The sequence below is a fragment of the Capsella rubella genome, unplaced genomic scaffold (genome assembly GCF_000375325.1).
Source record: "Capsella rubella cultivar Monte Gargano unplaced genomic scaffold, Caprub1_0 scaffold_3, whole genome shotgun sequence".
NCBI classification, from domain to species: domain Eukaryota; kingdom Viridiplantae; phylum Streptophyta; class Magnoliopsida; order Brassicales; family Brassicaceae; genus Capsella; species Capsella rubella.
The window spans coordinates 1700179-1717259 of record NW_006238921.1 but is presented as its reverse complement, the minus strand read 5'-3'; the positions used below and the strand labels follow the sequence as shown (position 1 = coordinate 1717259).

The following is a 17081-nucleotide window of genomic DNA, read 5'->3' as shown; positions in this document are numbered from 1 at the left end:
CAGAATTTAGGCGGGAGCGAATCAACTTGCGCTCGCTTTTTTTGTTTTTTTCTGGTTCTCCCCAAGTTGTCTCACTAATTCGAATCGGTACCCCTAATGTTTTTTAAATATCCGATTTAACCCTAAAAGTTAAAATTTGTTTTTATTTTGTTCTGGTTAATAGCGTGTGGGCTTGTTTCGTTGCTTTTTGTGGAAATTTGATTTTAGTCGTATAAAAACCGTCGGAATCGTTTGGTATCGAAGCGACATTGACGATGAAGGGAGGAGGAACAACGTCTACGATGAGGACGAGCTGGACGATGTCAGTACGGAGGAGCGGGTATAAGGCTGTGGTTGACGGAGTTGGTGGACGTCGGCGAAGAGAGGACGACATGGTTGAGATCCGCAAAGCTAAGAGAGAAGAGAGTTTGCTTAAGAAGCGCCGCGAGGCTCTTCCTCATTCTCCTTCCGCCGATTCTCTTGATCAGAAGGTTGGGTTTCTCGTTTATTTTAATCATTTGTGTGTTTTCGTAAAATCTGGTGATTGATGAAAGAGATTTTGACTACAGGTGGTTCGTAAATGCATATGCTTCTGGTGTTGAGATTTTTGAATTTATGCATCAAATTTCAATCGATTTTGGTGTCTCTATTTTTGAATTTGGTGTTCTTAATTTGTCGTGTCGAGTTATTATGTCAGACGATCGGGTTTCAAACTTCTTGACATGTTGCGTTGTGGAATTTGACTTTGATGCTTGATGCGATCGCTAGATTTTGGACTTGAAATTTTCAGAGTGAGCTACTTATATATGTAACATGTTCATGATTGCTATTACATGTTCTGCAAATCGGCTAATCCTTGAAATTCCCACTATGAGCACTTCAACACTTTCCATGTTTGTCTTTTAATCTGGAGATTTTTTTTGCCATTTTCATTTTCTGAAATTCTTTGAATGGGAAATTCAATTCCGTATACGGATTATTAGTTCTATGTTTGAGTAGTTTGTATGTTCGATTGGTTACAGTTGATAAGCCGTATCTGGTCTGACAAGAGGGATCTGTTGAATTGAGGCTACTACTCAAATCAGAACGTTACTTTGTGGTGGTGAGAGACATCCCATTCCATTTATTTACGAACAACCTCGTTGCTAATACATAAACTGCCACGTTTGCCTATGTTGACATTTGCTACATGTGTCACAGCAACATTTTTTTGCCATTTTAAAAATGTTAGACTGCAATGAACTCAGGCCGTATGATGATGTTTTTGCTGTAATGTGTAGCTACCGCGACATGAGTCCCCATAAATGTAGTTCAATATGAAAGTAAAGCAATAGCAATGTATTTTCCTTTTCTAATACCATATTCTGTTTTGTTTGGCAGAAATGTTTAATGTACACGTTGAAGAAGTTATACAGGCTGGTTTGGTTCCACGCTTTGTGGAATTTCTGACATGGGATGATTTTCCTCGGCTTCAGGTTAGTGCTGATACATCTGTACGATCAATCTGTTTTTATCACTAGCTTCACAGGCTCAATGTTTCTCGTTTCATGGAACAAATTTTATAGTTTGAAGCGGCTTGGGCAATAACAAATATTGCATCTGGAACATCTGAGAACACTGAAGTGGTGATTGATCATGGAGCCGTTGCAATACTAGTGAGACTTCTCAGCTCACCATACGATGGGGTCCGTGAGCAGGTATATGATGTGATGATTTGGTCATAATGTACCAATGCTATGAGATTGCTTCTGTAATTGATAAATTTATAAGATATAGGAAATAAAAAAGATCAGTTAAAAGAAAGAAAAACTTCTAACTTTATTGCTGATAGAGGATAAATTTAAACCTCCCTTCATATAGTTGTAGGTTTAATATGTTAGTTTGTTGTTTCCCTCCCACTTTACAGTTGCAACTAAGCTCTTCCGTATGCTTGGACAATCAGGTTGTCTGGGCATTAGGAAATATTTCTGGAGACTCTCCTAGATGCCGTGATATAGTTCTTGGACATGGAGCTCTACCTTCTCTATTGTTGCAGTTAAACCAAGGAGCCAAACTTTCTATGCTTGTAAACGCTGCTTGGACTTTGTCTAATCTTTGCAGAGGAAAACCGCAGCCTCCATTTGATCAGGTATGTTTTGAACTAATCTGAGTTTTGTAATAGCTTCTTTACTTGCAGTCTCAATATCTTTTCGTCCAGCATATTTAAGAGGTGTTAAATTGGTTTTGGCCCACATTATGGTGATCACCGCCTGTTTAACACTATAATATTTAATACTGTAAAAACTCTGGTAACAAGGTTTGGTTTTTTGGGTGAGGACAAGCCCCCAGATAATTTTTCTCATATGACCATTTTATGCAAGGGCACTTGAAGATTTTGTTATGGCATTCATAAATACATCTTGAAAATCTTTCACGATCTCTTTTGGGTTGCTTGACCTTAACTTTGAGATCCACACTACTGTAATGAGCCTACTAAGTTTTTCTGATTGGATTTGATGAATGCTGTATTCTTTCAGCCATCTCACTTATATATACCCACAGGTGAGTGCTGCATTACCAGCTCTTGCACAACTCATTCGATTAGATGACAAGGAACTTTTGGCTTACACGTGTTGGGCACTGGTCTATCTCTCTGATGGTTCAACTGAAAAAATACAAGCCGTGATAGAAGCCAATGTTTGTGCGCGACTTATTGGTCTTTCAGTGTGAGTTTCTGAGACTATCACATTAGCTAACCAAGAAAATCCAGTCATATATTCTGATGGCTTTTTGCTTTCTGAATAGACACCGTTCGCCTTCAGTTCTCACTCCCGCTCTTCGCACCATTGGAAATATTGTTACTGGAAACGATAGTCAAACTCAGGTAAATATGAGGCTACAGATAGAATTTTAGTATTAGCACTACTATAACTGGCTTTATGCTATTTATCTTTCTCAACTAGATTTTAAATAATATTGATTTTAATCATAACTGTGTTCTCAGAACTCTTTCTTTGTGATCTTCTTAGCATATAATTGATCTTCAAGCGCTCCCATGCTTGTTGAATCTTCTAAGGGGACCCTATAACCAGATCATCAGGAAGGATGCTTGTTGGGCAGTCTCTAATATCACAGCTGGTTGTCAGTCACAGATTCAGGTTTGCCAATATATAGTCTCTGGACTTCTCTTTTTAATCATAATCTAAGTAAGACTTGCGCTGAATATATTCTGTATCTGTTTTAATTTTTTCATAGGCTGTAATTGATGCTGATATATGTCCTGCACTTGTTAATCTGCTCCAAAATTCTGAACTCGATATCAAGAAAGAAGCTGCCTGGACTATCTGCAACGCTATAGCCGGAGGATCTTACAAGCAAATCATGTACGTAGAACATAACCTAATACAAAACTTATACCTATATAGAAAATCAAATATTCAGTAGTTTGAATATAGAGTCATGAATAGAGTTCTAACAGCAGAACTAAATCTGATGGTTCTCATTCCATTGAATCTATTACAACTTCTCTTGGTAGAGTTTTCAGCAGGTTTTTTTTTTTACTTTACATACTTCTCAAACGCATGTGGGTCTGTTTCTTTCCTTTCAACTCTTATAAGCGATCTGCCAATGTCTTGACAGGTTTCTAGTAAAGCAAGAATGCATCAAACCGTTGTGTGATCTTCTTACATCCTCAGATACTCAACTTGTTATGGTTTGTTTAGAAGCACTCGATAAAATACTGAAGGTGGGAGAAGTTTTCAGCACAAGACACGCTGAAGGTATTTACCAATGTTCTCAAACAAATGTAAACCCACATGCTCAGCTAATAGAAGAGGCTGAGGGACTGGAGAAAATCGAGGGCCTGCAATCTCATGAGAACAACAACATCTACGAAACAGCGGTGAAGATTCTAGAAACATACTGGATGGAGGAAGAAGAAGAAGAAGGATTTCAAGTGCAACAAGACATGCTATATGTCCCACCTGGCAACTTTGCAAACATGCCAACACCCTCAGGCACTCTCAGTGAGATGTACTGCGGACCTTAAGAGGTAATACCTATATGTATATTCGGTAACTTCACTTGTTTTTTCTGTTTACTCATTATTGACTAAATAGGAACAAGCTCTTGTTACGTTAAGGATTAGGCGTTGGTTGAATATCAGAGTCTGGTTTGGTTTAGTTTAGTCTGAGAGAAACTTATGAAACTCAAGCCAAGCAATTTTGTTTCGGTTTGGTTTTTATATATTTGACTTGAGTTCAATTTACTTGATTTCTTGTTTGGTGTTTTTCTGATGAATCAGGACAAGCAGCCTTGGCAATCGTACATTCAGCCCATCTGTTCATACACTACCTGTAAATCGAGGTTAGAGATTGCATTGCCTGCTTTCTATAGTAATGACAATGTTGGTCAGTAGTAGTAGTTTGTATTCTGCGACAAACCTTACAGTTCTATATTATCTTTCCCCACAGATTTCTCAAAAATCATATCTTCTTTACATGTAAATAAACCATTATAAACTCGTCAAAACCCAAGATACAAAACACTCAATACAAAAGTGATGATGTCCATCTATGTGAACACCGTAAGAAGTGAAAAATACTAGCAGAAGAAGTTGCAGGCTGCAGCAAAAGCCACTGAGGGAGAGGGAGAGAGACAACACAGTTCGGTTTTTTCTTCAGACCATTTGAGGATACAGAACACTTAGTAACGCAAAAATGTGGTGATCGCGTTTCAAAAGAATTAAAGAATGAGGGATCATACTTTTTCTTGGGTCACAAGAGAATTTCCTTAAGGATTAAAAGTACTAGCATGATGAAACAGAGGATGACAAGAACAGACGCACACATCACCATACCTCCTTGTCTCTGTGTACGTTCCGCCTGCGGAGATTCACAAGTGATTCCGCTTAAAGATATAGGCATGAAATGAAATCTTATCAAGAGTATAGACACTGGTCTTAAAAGAAGTTCACCTTTTGCAGCTGTTTGAGACCATCGTCAACGGTACTAGCAACGTTCTGGATATTGTAGTCAATCCGATCAACTATGGTACCCTGTCAAGACAAGTTTTCTTTCAAATTATAGTATTTCTAGAATCAGTGACTTAGAAATTAGACAACCGTTTTAGAGGTATACCTGGTCTATCACAAGCGTGGAAAGATCCTTCATGATCTGAGCAAGTTCATTTACGGATTCAACAACCTGTAGATGACGCAGAACAAAAAGAAAGTGAGAAGATTAAGATTGTGTATGAAAATAGTAACTATAAGGAGCAATAAGAGTTGCAAACACTAACCTGTTGAATCTCTTTCTCCCTCTCTAGCGATATTTCCTCGCTCTTTTTTATCTTGCTCATTTGATGCTCACTAAATACCTGTAGTGAAATTCATATATTGCATTATTACAGAAATAAGATGAATAATGGGTATAAGATAGTGACAAAGGAAATACCATATCATCGAAGTCATCATCTTCTGCTTTATATCTGCTTCCATTCATGTTCATTTCTAAATCCGTTCCGTCCTGATTTACATCATAAGTTAGAGCTTCTTAGAAACAAAAATAAAATATACAAACAACTAACAAGAGAATAATGAAATTCATATAAACAAAAGTGCAGGTGAAGAACATAACTAGAGACTCGAAAAATGAGCAACTTCAGCGTTACAAATAGTGAAGGCTCAAGCATAGGAAATGTACATGGAGTCATAAAGCATACCTCTTTTTGTAGTCTCAAGCGTTTCAAGTATGTAGACTGTTTCTTGCGAAGCTCCATAGAAAGGTTTTGGAGATCAGTAGCAAGTGATCGCTGTTATAAAACACATAAGACTTAAACTTTTGATAGTGATGGAAAAACAAAAGGAAACGCCTTCAAGAGACACATCAAGTCAAGTAGACCAACCTGGACGTTTTTCCTGACATTTGAATCTTCAGATGGCCCTGCTGCAGAAAGCCTCTGAAGTTGTTTTTCAGATTTCTTCAATAAGAAAGTTATCTCTTGTGTCAAAGACTCGATTTGATGTTGATCTTCTTTATCATCCCCAAACGATGGCATCAAAGCTTTCGCATGAGCTTTTCCCAGTTCAGCCATTTTGGTTCTTGCACGCTGAATGTTAACTGAAATATCTTCAGATACATCAACCCAATCTGGTGGTAATCCCACTGTTATCGTACCTCTACATGGACATTGAAAACAAGAAGCAAAACTTTCAGCTTTAACATAGAGGCCACAGAGCTTTAACATAGAGGCCACAGAAAATGTATTAGATAGCTGTGCTCTCAATAATCAATAAGAGGCTGAAACAACAGTGATTTGAACATCTAGCTACCAATTCCAAATCCACTTTGTTGCTCAGTTTGATTAGATTACCAATCTTCTGCTAATTCAAAAACTTACTTCAAAACTTCATGAGCTATCCCTCGTACTAACAGCTACATGAAGTGATGAAAGTTTCTAACGCAATCACCAAGCTTCTAACATTTTCAAAGGCAGAGAGAGGGGAAGAGAAGTACCTCGAATTCCCAGGATCCTCAGTACTGACTGGGGCATAAGACCGATTCGGATTCAATAGAGATGTGCTCGCCATCTCGATCACTGGACCTAAGCCGGATTTAGCTCCCGTCAACGAACTGTTCTCCGTCGTCACTATCGACGACCCAATCGGAGCACGAACGCTCCTCAGAGAGTTTCTGTACTTCCTGAACAACAACGTACGGTTCCTAGTCGCCATAGCAGCTCAAGTACAAACCCTAGAAGAATCACAGTGACAAGTAACCACGATCTCGACGTCTAGATTAGATCTTCAGTTCTCCTCCGATCGGAAGCTATAGATCTAAATCAAATCTCGGTTTCAACATATACAAAGCAACGAAACAACGCGCCAAATAAACAAACACAACGGCGGAGACCGGCCGATCTCCGGCGGGATAAAAAATCTCCGACGGCTTAAAAACAGTTCTCAGATTTACAAATTGAAAATTTCACTAATTTTTTCGAAAAATTAAATAAAGCAAAAGTGGTAAAATCAAAAATAAACAGTTGACATAAAGCTGAGTCTGGAGTCACAACAACTTACAAGTCAGACACGCAGCTAAGAATCTGCTGCTTTTGGGTACATCTTTTTTAGCTGCTACATCTTAGAAAATATACCAATAAAATTTGGTCACGTGTCCAGAAGAACAAACAGCATGACGTTTTATATAAAAAGCTCGACAACGTCATGTTTGTGAACGTAATTACACGTCGGGTAAAAGTAATAAACGGCAAGCATTTTCCGTAGACTTTACACAATAAAAGGATCCATTAGTCTTATAAAGTGGCAGGCCCAACACTTTTTTTTCTTTTTTTCCGCGAAAGACTCATCATTGAAAGCAAACATAACGAAATAAAAGAGAATTATTTTATAGAACTTGTCTCCTCTGTCTCTCACTCTCTATCCAAAATAATTAAAACGAGGAGAAACCAAGAAGAAGAAAAAAAAAAAAAAAGACAAAACTTTGTTATAAAAAACCAACCTTAGAATCGTGGTCTTTGTAATCTGTCTTTACCTTTTCGTTGGATTTCTTCAGACAATCATCGGAATTTTTTCCTTTCCTAAGTCGATTGATTTCTTCATAGCTTTTTTTTTTCTTGAGGAAAAAAGTAAAAAAATTTCGACTTTTTTTTTCTCTTCTTTTCCGGGTTTTAATTTGATTAATTTTTGTCAGTAATGGATTCTGATTCATGGAGTAATCGTCTTGCTTCAGCTACAAGGAGATACCAGCTAGCCTTTCCATCACGATCTGGTGAGTTTAAAAGATGTGATTTTTTTTTCCCTTCCTCTGTTCTAAAAGATTATTATTATTATTATTTGATCTTTCTTGGCTGAGACAACCATTGATGGGTGAAGGTAGGTGATAGGCTTTGTGTTTTTTTTGTACCGATTTAGAAAGCTTGATTTTGTATGAAAGTTTGAGAAACTTTATGATTTTGGTTGGAAGATTTGGTCATTTGATTGGTACTTGAGAAAATGAAGGATAGGGAATTTTATATTTTGATTGGTAGAGTATAGTTTGATTATGATAAGAAAATTTTAGAGGTTTGTTGGTTGTTTAGTTACTCCTGTGATGCCTACTATGCTCAGTGTTTATGAACATGAGAAAATTCAGTTTCATATTACTGTAACCACAGAATTGGACTATTGGAGTAAGGTTTTAGTATATCTGATTATTCTTTTTTTTTTTTGTTATAGCTTTTGGGTATGTATTTGATGGATTTATATGGAGTTGCAGATACGTTTTTAGGGCCTGAAGAGAGAGATGGAGAAGAAGAGTTCATGGAAGAGTTTGCTTGCCCTTTCTGTTCTGACTATTTTGATATTGTATCTCTCTGCTGCCACATAGATGAAGATCATCCTATGGAAGCCAAAAATGCGGTAATTTCCTTTTCATTTCTTTTATGACATTTGAAAAAAAAAACATGTGTTTATACATTTCTGTAACCACAGAATTGGACCGTTAGTAAGGTTTTAGCTTTGTTGTTTATATGACAAAGGCAACTGAGAATAGAATCAGCTTGTGTCTATTGAATCTATTGATGGGGCACTTTGTTTGGATTCTAAATGACAACTTAGCGGTTAATCTAGTGAATTATTATTGCAGGTATGTCCTGTTTGTGCGGTTAGGGTGGGTGTTGATATGGTTGCTCATATAACCCTTCAGCATGCTAATATATTCAAGATATCCTTTTTGTCTTCTCAAGTCATATATAACAATCAATTTTCTCTAGTAGTGTTTCTACAATCCGCTGTTATCTTGTGTTGTAACATTCCTTAACGTGATATTACATGCACCGCAAGAGAAAATCAAGAAGAGTTGGGTCACATTCCACGTTATCAATCTTGAGGAGAGAGTTTCCTGATGGAAACTTTCAGAGTCTTTTTGGGGGGTCTTCGTGTATAGTATCTTCTTCCTCATCCTCCAATGTAGCGGCTGATCCATTGCTATCGTCGTTCATTTCGCCTATTGCTGATGGTTTCTTCACTTCGGAGTCATGTATACCTACAGAAACAGGTCGTAGCAAGAAAATATCAGTTCAGAGTTTAACTGAACGGTATGCTGTGCCTAACCTCTTATGGTCACCTTGTTAGTTAAAATCTAAAAGTGTGTTGGTATTTCAAAGACTGATGAGTCTCTAAAGATCTGACTGAACGTAGATAATGATTCTTGGTTCATTCAAGTGTTTGCTCTACAACTTTGCATTGGATCATTTGCTTCTTCGTTTCCTTCACTATGTTTTTTAATATTTGGATAAAATCATTAGTATCATTTGATTTGCTTTTGGGAACTTGGGATTTTATGAGCAAAATTGAAACTATATGATCAAGTTGAGTCATACTCCAATGCACTTGGGGATCACTGATGAAAATTTTGTGGATGATAGGAATGCAATAAAACCGTCACTTTCAGCTGAGGATCACAAGCAGAAGTTGAAACGGATCAAGTTTGTACAAGAGCTAATGAGTTCCACAATTCTTGATGACGGCTTATAATGGAGTATTGTTCTGGTAACTTCTCAGCAATGAAGATGCACGGAATTATTGTTTGTGTGGAGCAAATAAAGGAGAGTGCTTTCTAGGGAGAAAGAGAGAGAGAGAGGGAGGGATTATGAGTGTAACACATTAGCTTCTATAGTTAACGTTCGATTTGTCTGTAGGTAATGTATCTATTTCATCATATTTGCCTTCAATCCTTCCTTCACAATTCCTTAATTAGTTTTGGTTTACGCTTTGGTTAGTCTAATCTTATGTTGTTCTATTGCTTAGCAAACGAAATGTCGTGTTGGGTTCCTAGTTTTGGTGTAAATCTAGACTCTACATTTATGTCTTAGATTCTTTTAACTTGGCTTTCGAAGTCCTTCCCATGCCACGACACCAAAAAGATTGAAGACTGAGAGAAATGGTAGGGGCTGCGCGAACGCAAACCCCCGCTGCCACAAATAATGACGTAGGCTCTTCCTCTTGGGAAGACCTTAAGCATAGCACTCTTCCTTAGTGTGCAATGGAAGTCACTAGCCTAGGCCACTCGTCTTCTTGATCGCGAGTTGACCCCGTCCAGGTAAGTAATTTGCTCTTCGCCATCAGTCTCTCTTTTATACTCTATTTCAGGAGCCTCCTTCGTTTCTTGTTTCCGATGTGGGACATTTTCCCAAGTTCCACACTTTTCGCCGTTTTCTCACTTTGTAAACGTGAACAGCGTGTTTGGTTTTGTTTAGATTCAAAACTGGACCGGACTCTTTGGTGGCCCAAAGTACATTATTTACTCAGAGGCAGAGAACAATGACCATGTTCGGGTCCAGCGGAGCATTATCATCAAGTAATGCAAACTGCAAAGAACCAAGTTAGTTAGTTAGTTAGTATTGGGCCTGTTGGGAAAGGCCTGAAACTATAGAAGTAATTAACAAGTTTGTAAAAGCAACAATAATTAATAAAGGTAAATGAGTCATGCAAATCTCCAAGAATAAAGTTGTGTATATCTCTGAATTCAGACTTTGTTTGAAAAGAAAGCAAAAAGCTGCATAGTTCAACATAGATATTATTCGACCATTTCATTTTTCAACATTGATGTCGCTATTAACAAATTAAATTATTAACTTTCACTGATCATTTGTTTTGGATCCATTGCAGAACTAATAATTGAGGCACAGACCTAAGTTTTTCAAAAAATCTAAAATAAAGGAAATTTTTGGGATTAAATTACATTACATAAGGGAATTAGTGCACCCGTGATGTGGATTGCATGTCCAACAAAACATTATATAATTTATAGTATGACGTACTTTTAAAGTTGATTTTTTTTTTTTTTTTTTAAGAGCTTATTAAAACAAAAGTCTTTAATTAACCCAATGGTGGTGGTGGTAGTTCATGCATGTGCTTAGCTTCGGCTTAGTTAATACACTGTATATGGTGGACATATGCTTTTCGAAGGTCAATTCATCTTCAAGATTAGTCTGCCAACGTAAAACAAACGATGAGAAAAAAGGCGATGACCTAAAAGCAAGGTTCTTTTAATCCCTTTACTGCCGTAAGCAAAGGTTATATAATTCATTTACTACAGTAAACCTACCCACTTGAATCTCTCCTTATGTAATTCGTGCATTTAAGTGGAATGCATATGTAGCTCAAAGTTCATTTAATAGTTTTGTTAATCCTTGCATATATATATTGAAAGTTGGATTGTCGAAATTCGTATGTCTTTAAAGCGTTTATTCTTAGGAAAAAGGTATACTATAGATATATACTATTTAAGAGCATACTGTATAGGTGGTGATAAGATTATGAACAAAGTGGAGCCTTTGAGTGACTTACTCACTTACAAATAAATCGCATATAGGGCATTAGAATGAACAATAATTATCTATCTATTGCGACTGTTTAACAAAACAAAAATCCAGAAGAAAAGCAAAATCACTTTAAGAAAGCTATAATAGATTATTATTTTTTATATTGACAATTCCACTCTTAGTAATACTCATCTTAAAAATAGACAATTTTAAATGTGTATTCTATTCGTACTAATACTCATCTTAAAATTACAAATTTACATGTGTTGAACTTGTTAAATGACTCTTCATATATATACACAAACTTATATCTAGAGAATATAATACACTATTGTATCTGTTTGAGTTGAGAAACATTAAAGAGTAATCAATATCAATAATAGATGATGAAATTTTAATGTGATTTAAAATAGTAATATAGTGAATATATATTATTAAATGTTGAGTATAAATATTTTGAAAATGAGCTATATATAATGTGCTTCTGTAAACTACACTATAAGATAATATATCCACTAGCTAATCCACAAATAAAAGATTGTGCTTTGTATATTATATATATAATGAAAGTAGATTTATTTTGTTAAGATATTGTACGTACTAACAAGTGCACATTTCAATTAATTATTGTGTTTAAGGGGAAATAAAAGCATAGATATGGTAGTGGGATAAGCCTAATTAAGCACTAGTACGGCACTACATACATATAAAACAATATACTGTACTGTGACATTAACTATACTATACTGTATTTTCACTATATTGTAATATTCAACCTTAATTTCCATTAGATTAGACATATATATAAAGTTAACTTAGGTTTAGTTTAAGTTCAATTCAATATGTAATAATAACACTTATTCGAAATAATATTGATAGAGCATTAATATGGCTAAGTCGTTTGTAAACTTCCATCGTAAGTCATAACACACGTGTGTGTGTGTGTGTACCGTCGTCCGTCGATAACTTGAACTATTTAAGGAAATAGCGAACAAAAGAGGAAACAAAAGGACAATATGTGAAAACCACTTGGAAAACCTAGTTAAGAATAACTAACAAACCTCAACAAACAAGTGTCGCTCTATTTGTGTTAATATGTTTGGTCTATTTACAGAATTATACAAAGGTTGATTCATTCTAGTAGTAGACTTTCTATTACATGTTTGGTAAAGGGAATGAGTCACGAGCTTTTTATAATAGCAGCAATGTCATTGTTGAAGTTGTCAGAGTGTTACTTTTAATTTTTAAATTATTTTATAATTTTTTGTGTGGTGATCATTTTTTCCCCATATTATAAAAGAAAAATAAAAATATAAAAAAAACTTATAAGGAAGAACCACAACAACAATCATAATAATAAACGATGCAGTTGACAACCCAAGCACTACTACTACTACTCTTTACCTAATGGGAGAAAAAAAATGGTTTCAAGTGGGATCATTGTAGCTTTTTAACACAAAGCACGTCAAGCCAACGCTACAGTTAAACATAACACAAGAGTTTTAGATATTTAATTTAAATTTAAATTATTATCTCCCAAAAATATAAAGTAAAGTGGAAAGAAAAAAAAAAACAGAGTAGCATAAAAGTTGAAGGTGATTGGTTGATGAGCTACACTTGTAATTCATATATTGGTTAGTCTCTCTCTATCTCTATTCTCCTTCTCTCTCTCTCTCTCTATACTCATGTGTGTGAATGAATCTCTGTTTCTTGTTTTGGAACCGATATGGCTTCCTAACAATTGGGCTTTTCTCTCTGCCTCTTCCTAGGAATCTGAAGTTTTCTCTCTACTCTCTCTATACTCTCTACTCTATCACTCCATCTGTGTAAGTTTTACTCAATCTCTTCTCCCTTTATTCTTTTAGGAATTCACATAGGTTTTGGTGTGTTTGATTTTGACCAACATTTATGGGGTTCTTCTTGGAGTTTGTTTGCTATTGGGGACTCTTCTTGTCTGTGAAAAAGAAAGAGAAAGATTTCAGTTCTCGTGGTCTTATCTTCTCGTTTCTCACAATCTTTATATCTTACTTTAGACAACAAGTCTGTCTCTTGATGATGATTCACATATGGGTTTGGTCACTCGTGTGGTTTTGCGTAATACCCAATCCCAAAGATCTTACCTTTTTTTTTTCATTTTTCTTTGCCAAGTTTTCTAAATCGGGTTTGGAATTCGACAAAGATTTTCACATCCAAGTCTATTAACTTTGTTGACTTTCTTTTTCTTTTTTTGTTCGGTTATATCTTCCGCAGAAACAAATCTCTCGGCAACATCATTTGGAAGATGGCTATGCAAACTGTGAGAGAAGGTCTCTTCTCTGCTCCACAGACTTCTTGGTGGAATGCTTTTGGATCTCAGCCGCTGGCTCAGCAGAGCCTCGCCGGCGATTCTGACTCGTTCGCCGGAGTTAAGGCCGGATCTGCGGGAGAGACAGTACAAGGCGTGGTTAAACAGAGCAACTCTGCAACTCACTTAGCTTTCTCACTTGGTAAGTAACTTTTTTTTGTCTTCTCTTTAAATGTCCTCAGACGGATGGTTCTAGTGGAAAATACCTGAATTGTCCACAGTGGACTTTTGTGGAATGTCCTAGAATTTGAGAATGAATGTTATCTGAGCTACATTGTCTCAAAGTAAAATCCAAAATTCTTCCGACACTATTCTTCAAGATACAAAGATGATTAAAAAGGCCTAGATATTTCCTGTGCTTGGAATTCTGAATCATAGAAATTTAAAAGTCTTCTTTTCTTTGTGGATCTAATAAACTGCACATAAGTTCTGACTTGGAAATTATTTGATTGTGTATTAAATTAGGTGATGTAAAGAGTTCAAGAGTTGTGTCAAAGTCTCATGGAGCTGTTTTCTCAATGCAATCGCCTAGTTTGGAACTTGGATTCACTCACCCACCGGTAAAGGTTTCTGCATTTAGAAACATACTGTCTAAAAGTTACCATATGATCATTTCCTTTTTCTTGTTGCTGAGTATGTAGTTTTTTGCTTGCTGGTTTTTTTCTTTTTTGGCTATTTAGATCTACGCAAAGTATCCTTATGGCGAACAGCAATACTATGGAGTTGTTTCAGCCTATGGATCTCAGAGCCGAGTAATGCTTCCTCTAAACATGGAAACAGAAGATGGAACCATCTATGTGAACTCAAAGCAATATCATGGAATCATAAGAAGACGTCAATCGCGTGCAAAGGCGGCTGCTGTTCTTGATCAGAAGAAATTGAGTACTAGATGCCGCAAGGTAATCAGAAAATATAGAAACTGTTTTGATATATATTTTTTTTTGTAGTAAATGAATTCCAATCAGTGTGTTTGTTTTATGTTATGTGTGTTGCAGCCATATATGCACCATTCACGCCATCTCCATGCATTGCGCCGTCCAAGAGGATCCGGTGGGAGATTCTTGAACACTAAAAGTCAGAACTTGGACAAAAGCGGAAACAATGGAAAGAAAGCTGATGGGAACAAGCAGCAGATTCAGTCTGAGCCTAAGCCTCAGCAGAGTAATTCTCAGAATTCTGAAGTTGTTCATCCGGAAAGCGGAATCATCAACTTATCAAATGGACTACTAAATGTCACGGGATCAGAAGTGACAAGCATGAACTACTTTCTGAGTTCTCCAGTCCATTCTCTTGGTGGCATGGTAATGCCTAGCAAGTGGATAGCAGCAATGGATAATAGCTGCTGCAATTTCAAAACCTGATCCTTTACCGTTTCACAGTCAAAGGGGGGAAAGAGAAACTCTTGCCTTGTAAAAGGACAATGAGCTTTTTTCTTTCTCTTCTTCTTGGCTTTTTGCCAACCCAATTGGCTGTGAACAGGCAAATCATCTTTGGCTCATTCTCTGTTGAGGTTTCTTCGCCGGCAGGTTAAAAAACCTTGATTTATCTTCAGCGTAAAAGTAGTTAAAACTGGTGAAGAACAATGATGGGTTTGGTCACTAACCCCACTTGTTTAAACTTCAAACCAGTAGTGTGTGTGTGTGTGTGTAAAACTCTTGTTATCTGATTTCCTTTGTAGCTCTCTCTCTGTTTTTTGTGTGTATCTCAAACAACGTAACTGTAAGAACTTTTAAGTTATGTGGCTAATGTAACATATACAGTTTCTACCAAAAAAAATGTAACATATACAGTATAATAGACGTGTGATGATGTAAAAAAAAAACACAAAAAAGTAGACGTGTGATTTTGAAAATTTGGCCCAAACTATGTAATTATTATTTCAATAATCCATCACCCATGCCGAATAAACAAACTCTGTATTCATAAAAGGGATCGAATGTGGAGTTTGTGGAAGTGGTGAGAGGTATATTTACGGCAGGATATACCTGAAGGACCTCTTGTTGACGTATCAAGCTAAAAGTGCACGTCTTATTAGTTATTACTACTCCTTTCCATGCTAGTGTGAAAGTCCTTTATACTACTATATATATATATATATATAGAGAGAGAGAGATTAATGGTGAGACGTAGTTTCTGACTATTTAATTCTATTTGGAATTGTTAAATCTCTGTGACTTCAGAAGAAGAAATCGGTGTGGGTAGATTGGAAGATATTTACCTGTACTAAAAGTGATCTGTAGACGGCCATTGTCATTAATAAATTAGAGTCTTTGCTGACTTGTTAATTGTTGTTTTCTTTCGTCTGGAACTGGGAATTAGACTAGATGATGGAGAATATGGAATCTTTGGCTGATGCAGAGGATAGAGTTTCGCACCAGGTCTAATACTATGAAGTCATATGTGTTAAAAAACATTTCAACTTGGCACTTTTATTGTGTTGTTCTAGTGATGTGTCATAAATCTTAAAGTGTTTTTGGTTTACAACACAACTTAATTTGGAAGTATGAGACCATCTTCATCCCTTTATGTCTTGGATTGTAAAATTTGAAAGTCTGTGATATTTTTATGCATGCGTTGGACTGTAAAATGAGTAACCAGTTATTGTAAATGAATGTATGAATTTTAAACCTACTTTAAATCCAATAGTACAACGAAGAGAACAGCACCAAAAATGTTGGTTTTGTTTTGGCTTCTTATCACTCTACTCTTTTTACGACTATATATGCAACTAAATCTGGTGTTTTTTTTTTCTGATTGTTTCAAGGGTTTCATTGTGGAGTTTGTGGAAGTGGTGCGAGGTGTATATACAGCAGAATATAGATCAAAGTCGTACATTACATTTATGGCTAGGGAGAAACCTGATGGACCTCTCGTTGAGTATCAAGCTAAGGTTTGGTGTACTGTCGTTCAACACGAGAACTATCCCATCCTCTGTAGACCGGCTCGTCCGGCAAAGCCTTCAAACCAAAACTAGTAAAGGGGTATGCTTTTCGGCCCCAACTATAATTTGTTTGTTGTGTGATATATACTTCTTATCATAGCTTGAAGTTGTGCATATATATATTATGTCAAATCTCAAACATGTTTAGATCTAGGTAATCGGGCATTCAGTCTCATGTTTGTTAGAAAGATATATATATAGACCAAAATATCTATCTAAAAAAGTTGTATTGGCTGACGATCATTTCTGTCACTACAATTATCTAACATGGAGGATATCATGACCACCTAAACTGCATGTCTTGTTACTAGTGCGGTGTCTTAATTCATCTATACTACTATAGGAGTTGATCTACCTAGGGGGTGATCTTCTGGAACTGGAATTAGACTGGCTGATGGAGAAGACGGAATTTGCACGAGGATTGAGGAGGTCATCTAATATGAAGTCATGTGTGTTAAACATATCAACATAATTAGTACTTAAAAGCACTTTTATTGTGTTGCCAATTTCTCTGTT

General features: G+C 36.3%; 4 protein-coding genes and 1 non-coding gene across 8 annotated transcripts; 3 read left to right on the top strand and 2 right to left on the bottom strand.

Moving 5' to 3' along the window:
- The first annotated feature begins 141 nt into the window (after positions 1-141).
- Positions 142-4723, top strand: LOC17893592 (importin subunit alpha-7). The gene is given in 12 exon segments (XM_006297632.2): positions 142-470; positions 1002-1040; positions 1042-1081; positions 1360-1454; positions 1545-1676; positions 1922-2107; positions 2521-2684; positions 2764-2842; positions 2988-3116; positions 3214-3341; positions 3598-4009; positions 4262-4723. Coding segments are annotated over 11 exon segments (1617 nt in total). The 5' UTR covers positions 142-254; the 3' UTR covers positions 4007-4009; positions 4262-4723.
- On the bottom strand, positions 4403-7007 carry LOC17891728 (syntaxin-43). 2 transcript variants are annotated; one of them, XM_023786252.1, is made up of 9 exons: positions 6474-7007; positions 5863-6136; positions 5680-5769; positions 5412-5483; positions 5257-5334; positions 5097-5162; positions 4934-5014; positions 4723-4841; positions 4403-4634 (listed from the first exon to the last, which is right to left on the bottom strand). In XM_023786252.1, exons 1-8 carry the CDS (start codon positions 6689-6691, stop codon positions 4734-4736), a joined length of 987 nt encoding a protein of 328 aa, XP_023642020.1. In that variant the 5' UTR covers positions 6692-7007; the 3' UTR covers positions 4403-4634; positions 4723-4733. The 2 variants fall into 2 exon arrangements, with proteins under 2 accessions (XP_023642020.1, XP_006298123.1); XM_006298061.2 differs by having other exon boundaries at positions 4403-4841; positions 6474-7005.
- Positions 7008-7385: 378 nt separating this feature from the next.
- Positions 7386-9827, top strand: LOC17891016 (protein DEHYDRATION-INDUCED 19 homolog 3). Its single transcript, XM_006298438.2, has 5 exons — positions 7386-7745; positions 8232-8374; positions 8601-8678; positions 8786-9051; positions 9382-9827. Exons 1-5 carry the CDS (start codon positions 7670-7672, stop codon positions 9488-9490), a joined length of 672 nt encoding a protein of 223 aa, XP_006298500.1. The 5' UTR covers positions 7386-7669; the 3' UTR covers positions 9491-9827.
- Positions 9828-9899: 72 nt separating this feature from the next.
- LOC111831757 lies at positions 9900-10063 on the bottom strand. Its single transcript, XR_002834893.1, has one exon. It is a non-coding gene; the product is annotated as a U1 spliceosomal RNA (small nuclear RNA).
- Positions 10064-12949: 2886 nt separating this feature from the next.
- Positions 12950-15400, top strand: LOC17891132 (nuclear transcription factor Y subunit A-2). Of its 3 annotated transcripts, none has more exons than XM_023785959.1 (5): positions 12950-13106; positions 13531-13766; positions 14090-14190; positions 14305-14523; positions 14620-15400. In XM_023785959.1, exons 1-5 carry the CDS (start codon positions 12976-12978, stop codon positions 14983-14985), a joined length of 1053 nt encoding a protein of 350 aa, XP_023641727.1. In that variant the 5' UTR covers positions 12950-12975; the 3' UTR covers positions 14986-15400. The 3 variants fall into 3 exon arrangements, with proteins under 3 accessions (XP_023641727.1, XP_006298041.1, XP_023641728.1); XM_006297979.2 differs by having other exon boundaries at positions 12952-13106; positions 14090-14184; XM_023785960.1 differs by lacking the exon at positions 12950-13106 and adding an exon at positions 13129-13427 and having other exon boundaries at positions 13562-13766; positions 14090-14184.
- The last annotated feature ends 1681 nt before the right edge of the window (positions 15401-17081 follow it).

What these genes read in the sequence shown, in the direction of transcription:
- LOC17891728 (XM_023786252.1), bottom strand. Translation starts at nt 6,691, where the DNA reads ATGGCGACTAGGAACCGTACGTTGTTGTTCAGGAAGTACAGAAACTCT. An exon ending in GCTTGAGACTACAAAAAGAG is followed by an intron (nt 5,484 to 5,679) that starts GTATGCTTTATG and finishes GATGTAAATCAG; the next exon opens with GACGGAACGGATTTAGAAAT. An exon ending in GTCTCAAACAGCTGCAAAAG is followed by an intron (nt 4,842 to 4,933) that starts GTGAACTTCTTT and finishes GAATCTCCGCAG; the next exon opens with GCGGAACGTACACAGAGACA.
- LOC17891016 (XM_006298438.2), top strand. Translation starts at nt 7,670, where the DNA reads ATGGATTCTGATTCATGGAGTAATCGTCTTGCTTCAGCTACAAGGAGA. An exon ending in CTATGGAAGCCAAAAATGCG is followed by an intron (nt 8,375 to 8,600) that starts GTAATTTCCTTT and finishes TTATTATTGCAG; the next exon opens with GTATGTCCTGTTTGTGCGGT. An exon ending in GTTCAGAGTTTAACTGAACG is followed by an intron (nt 9,052 to 9,381) that starts GTATGCTGTGCC and finishes TGTGGATGATAG; the next exon opens with GAATGCAATAAAACCGTCAC.
- LOC17891132 (XM_023785959.1), top strand. Translation starts at nt 12,976, where the DNA reads ATGAATCTCTGTTTCTTGTTTTGGAACCGATATGGCTTCCTAACAATT. An exon ending in TACTCTATCACTCCATCTGT is followed by an intron (nt 13,107 to 13,530) that starts GTAAGTTTTACT and finishes TATCTTCCGCAG; the next exon opens with AAACAAATCTCTCGGCAACA. An exon ending in TCACTCACCCACCGGTAAAG is followed by an intron (nt 14,191 to 14,304) that starts GTTTCTGCATTT and finishes TTGGCTATTTAG; the next exon opens with ATCTACGCAAAGTATCCTTA.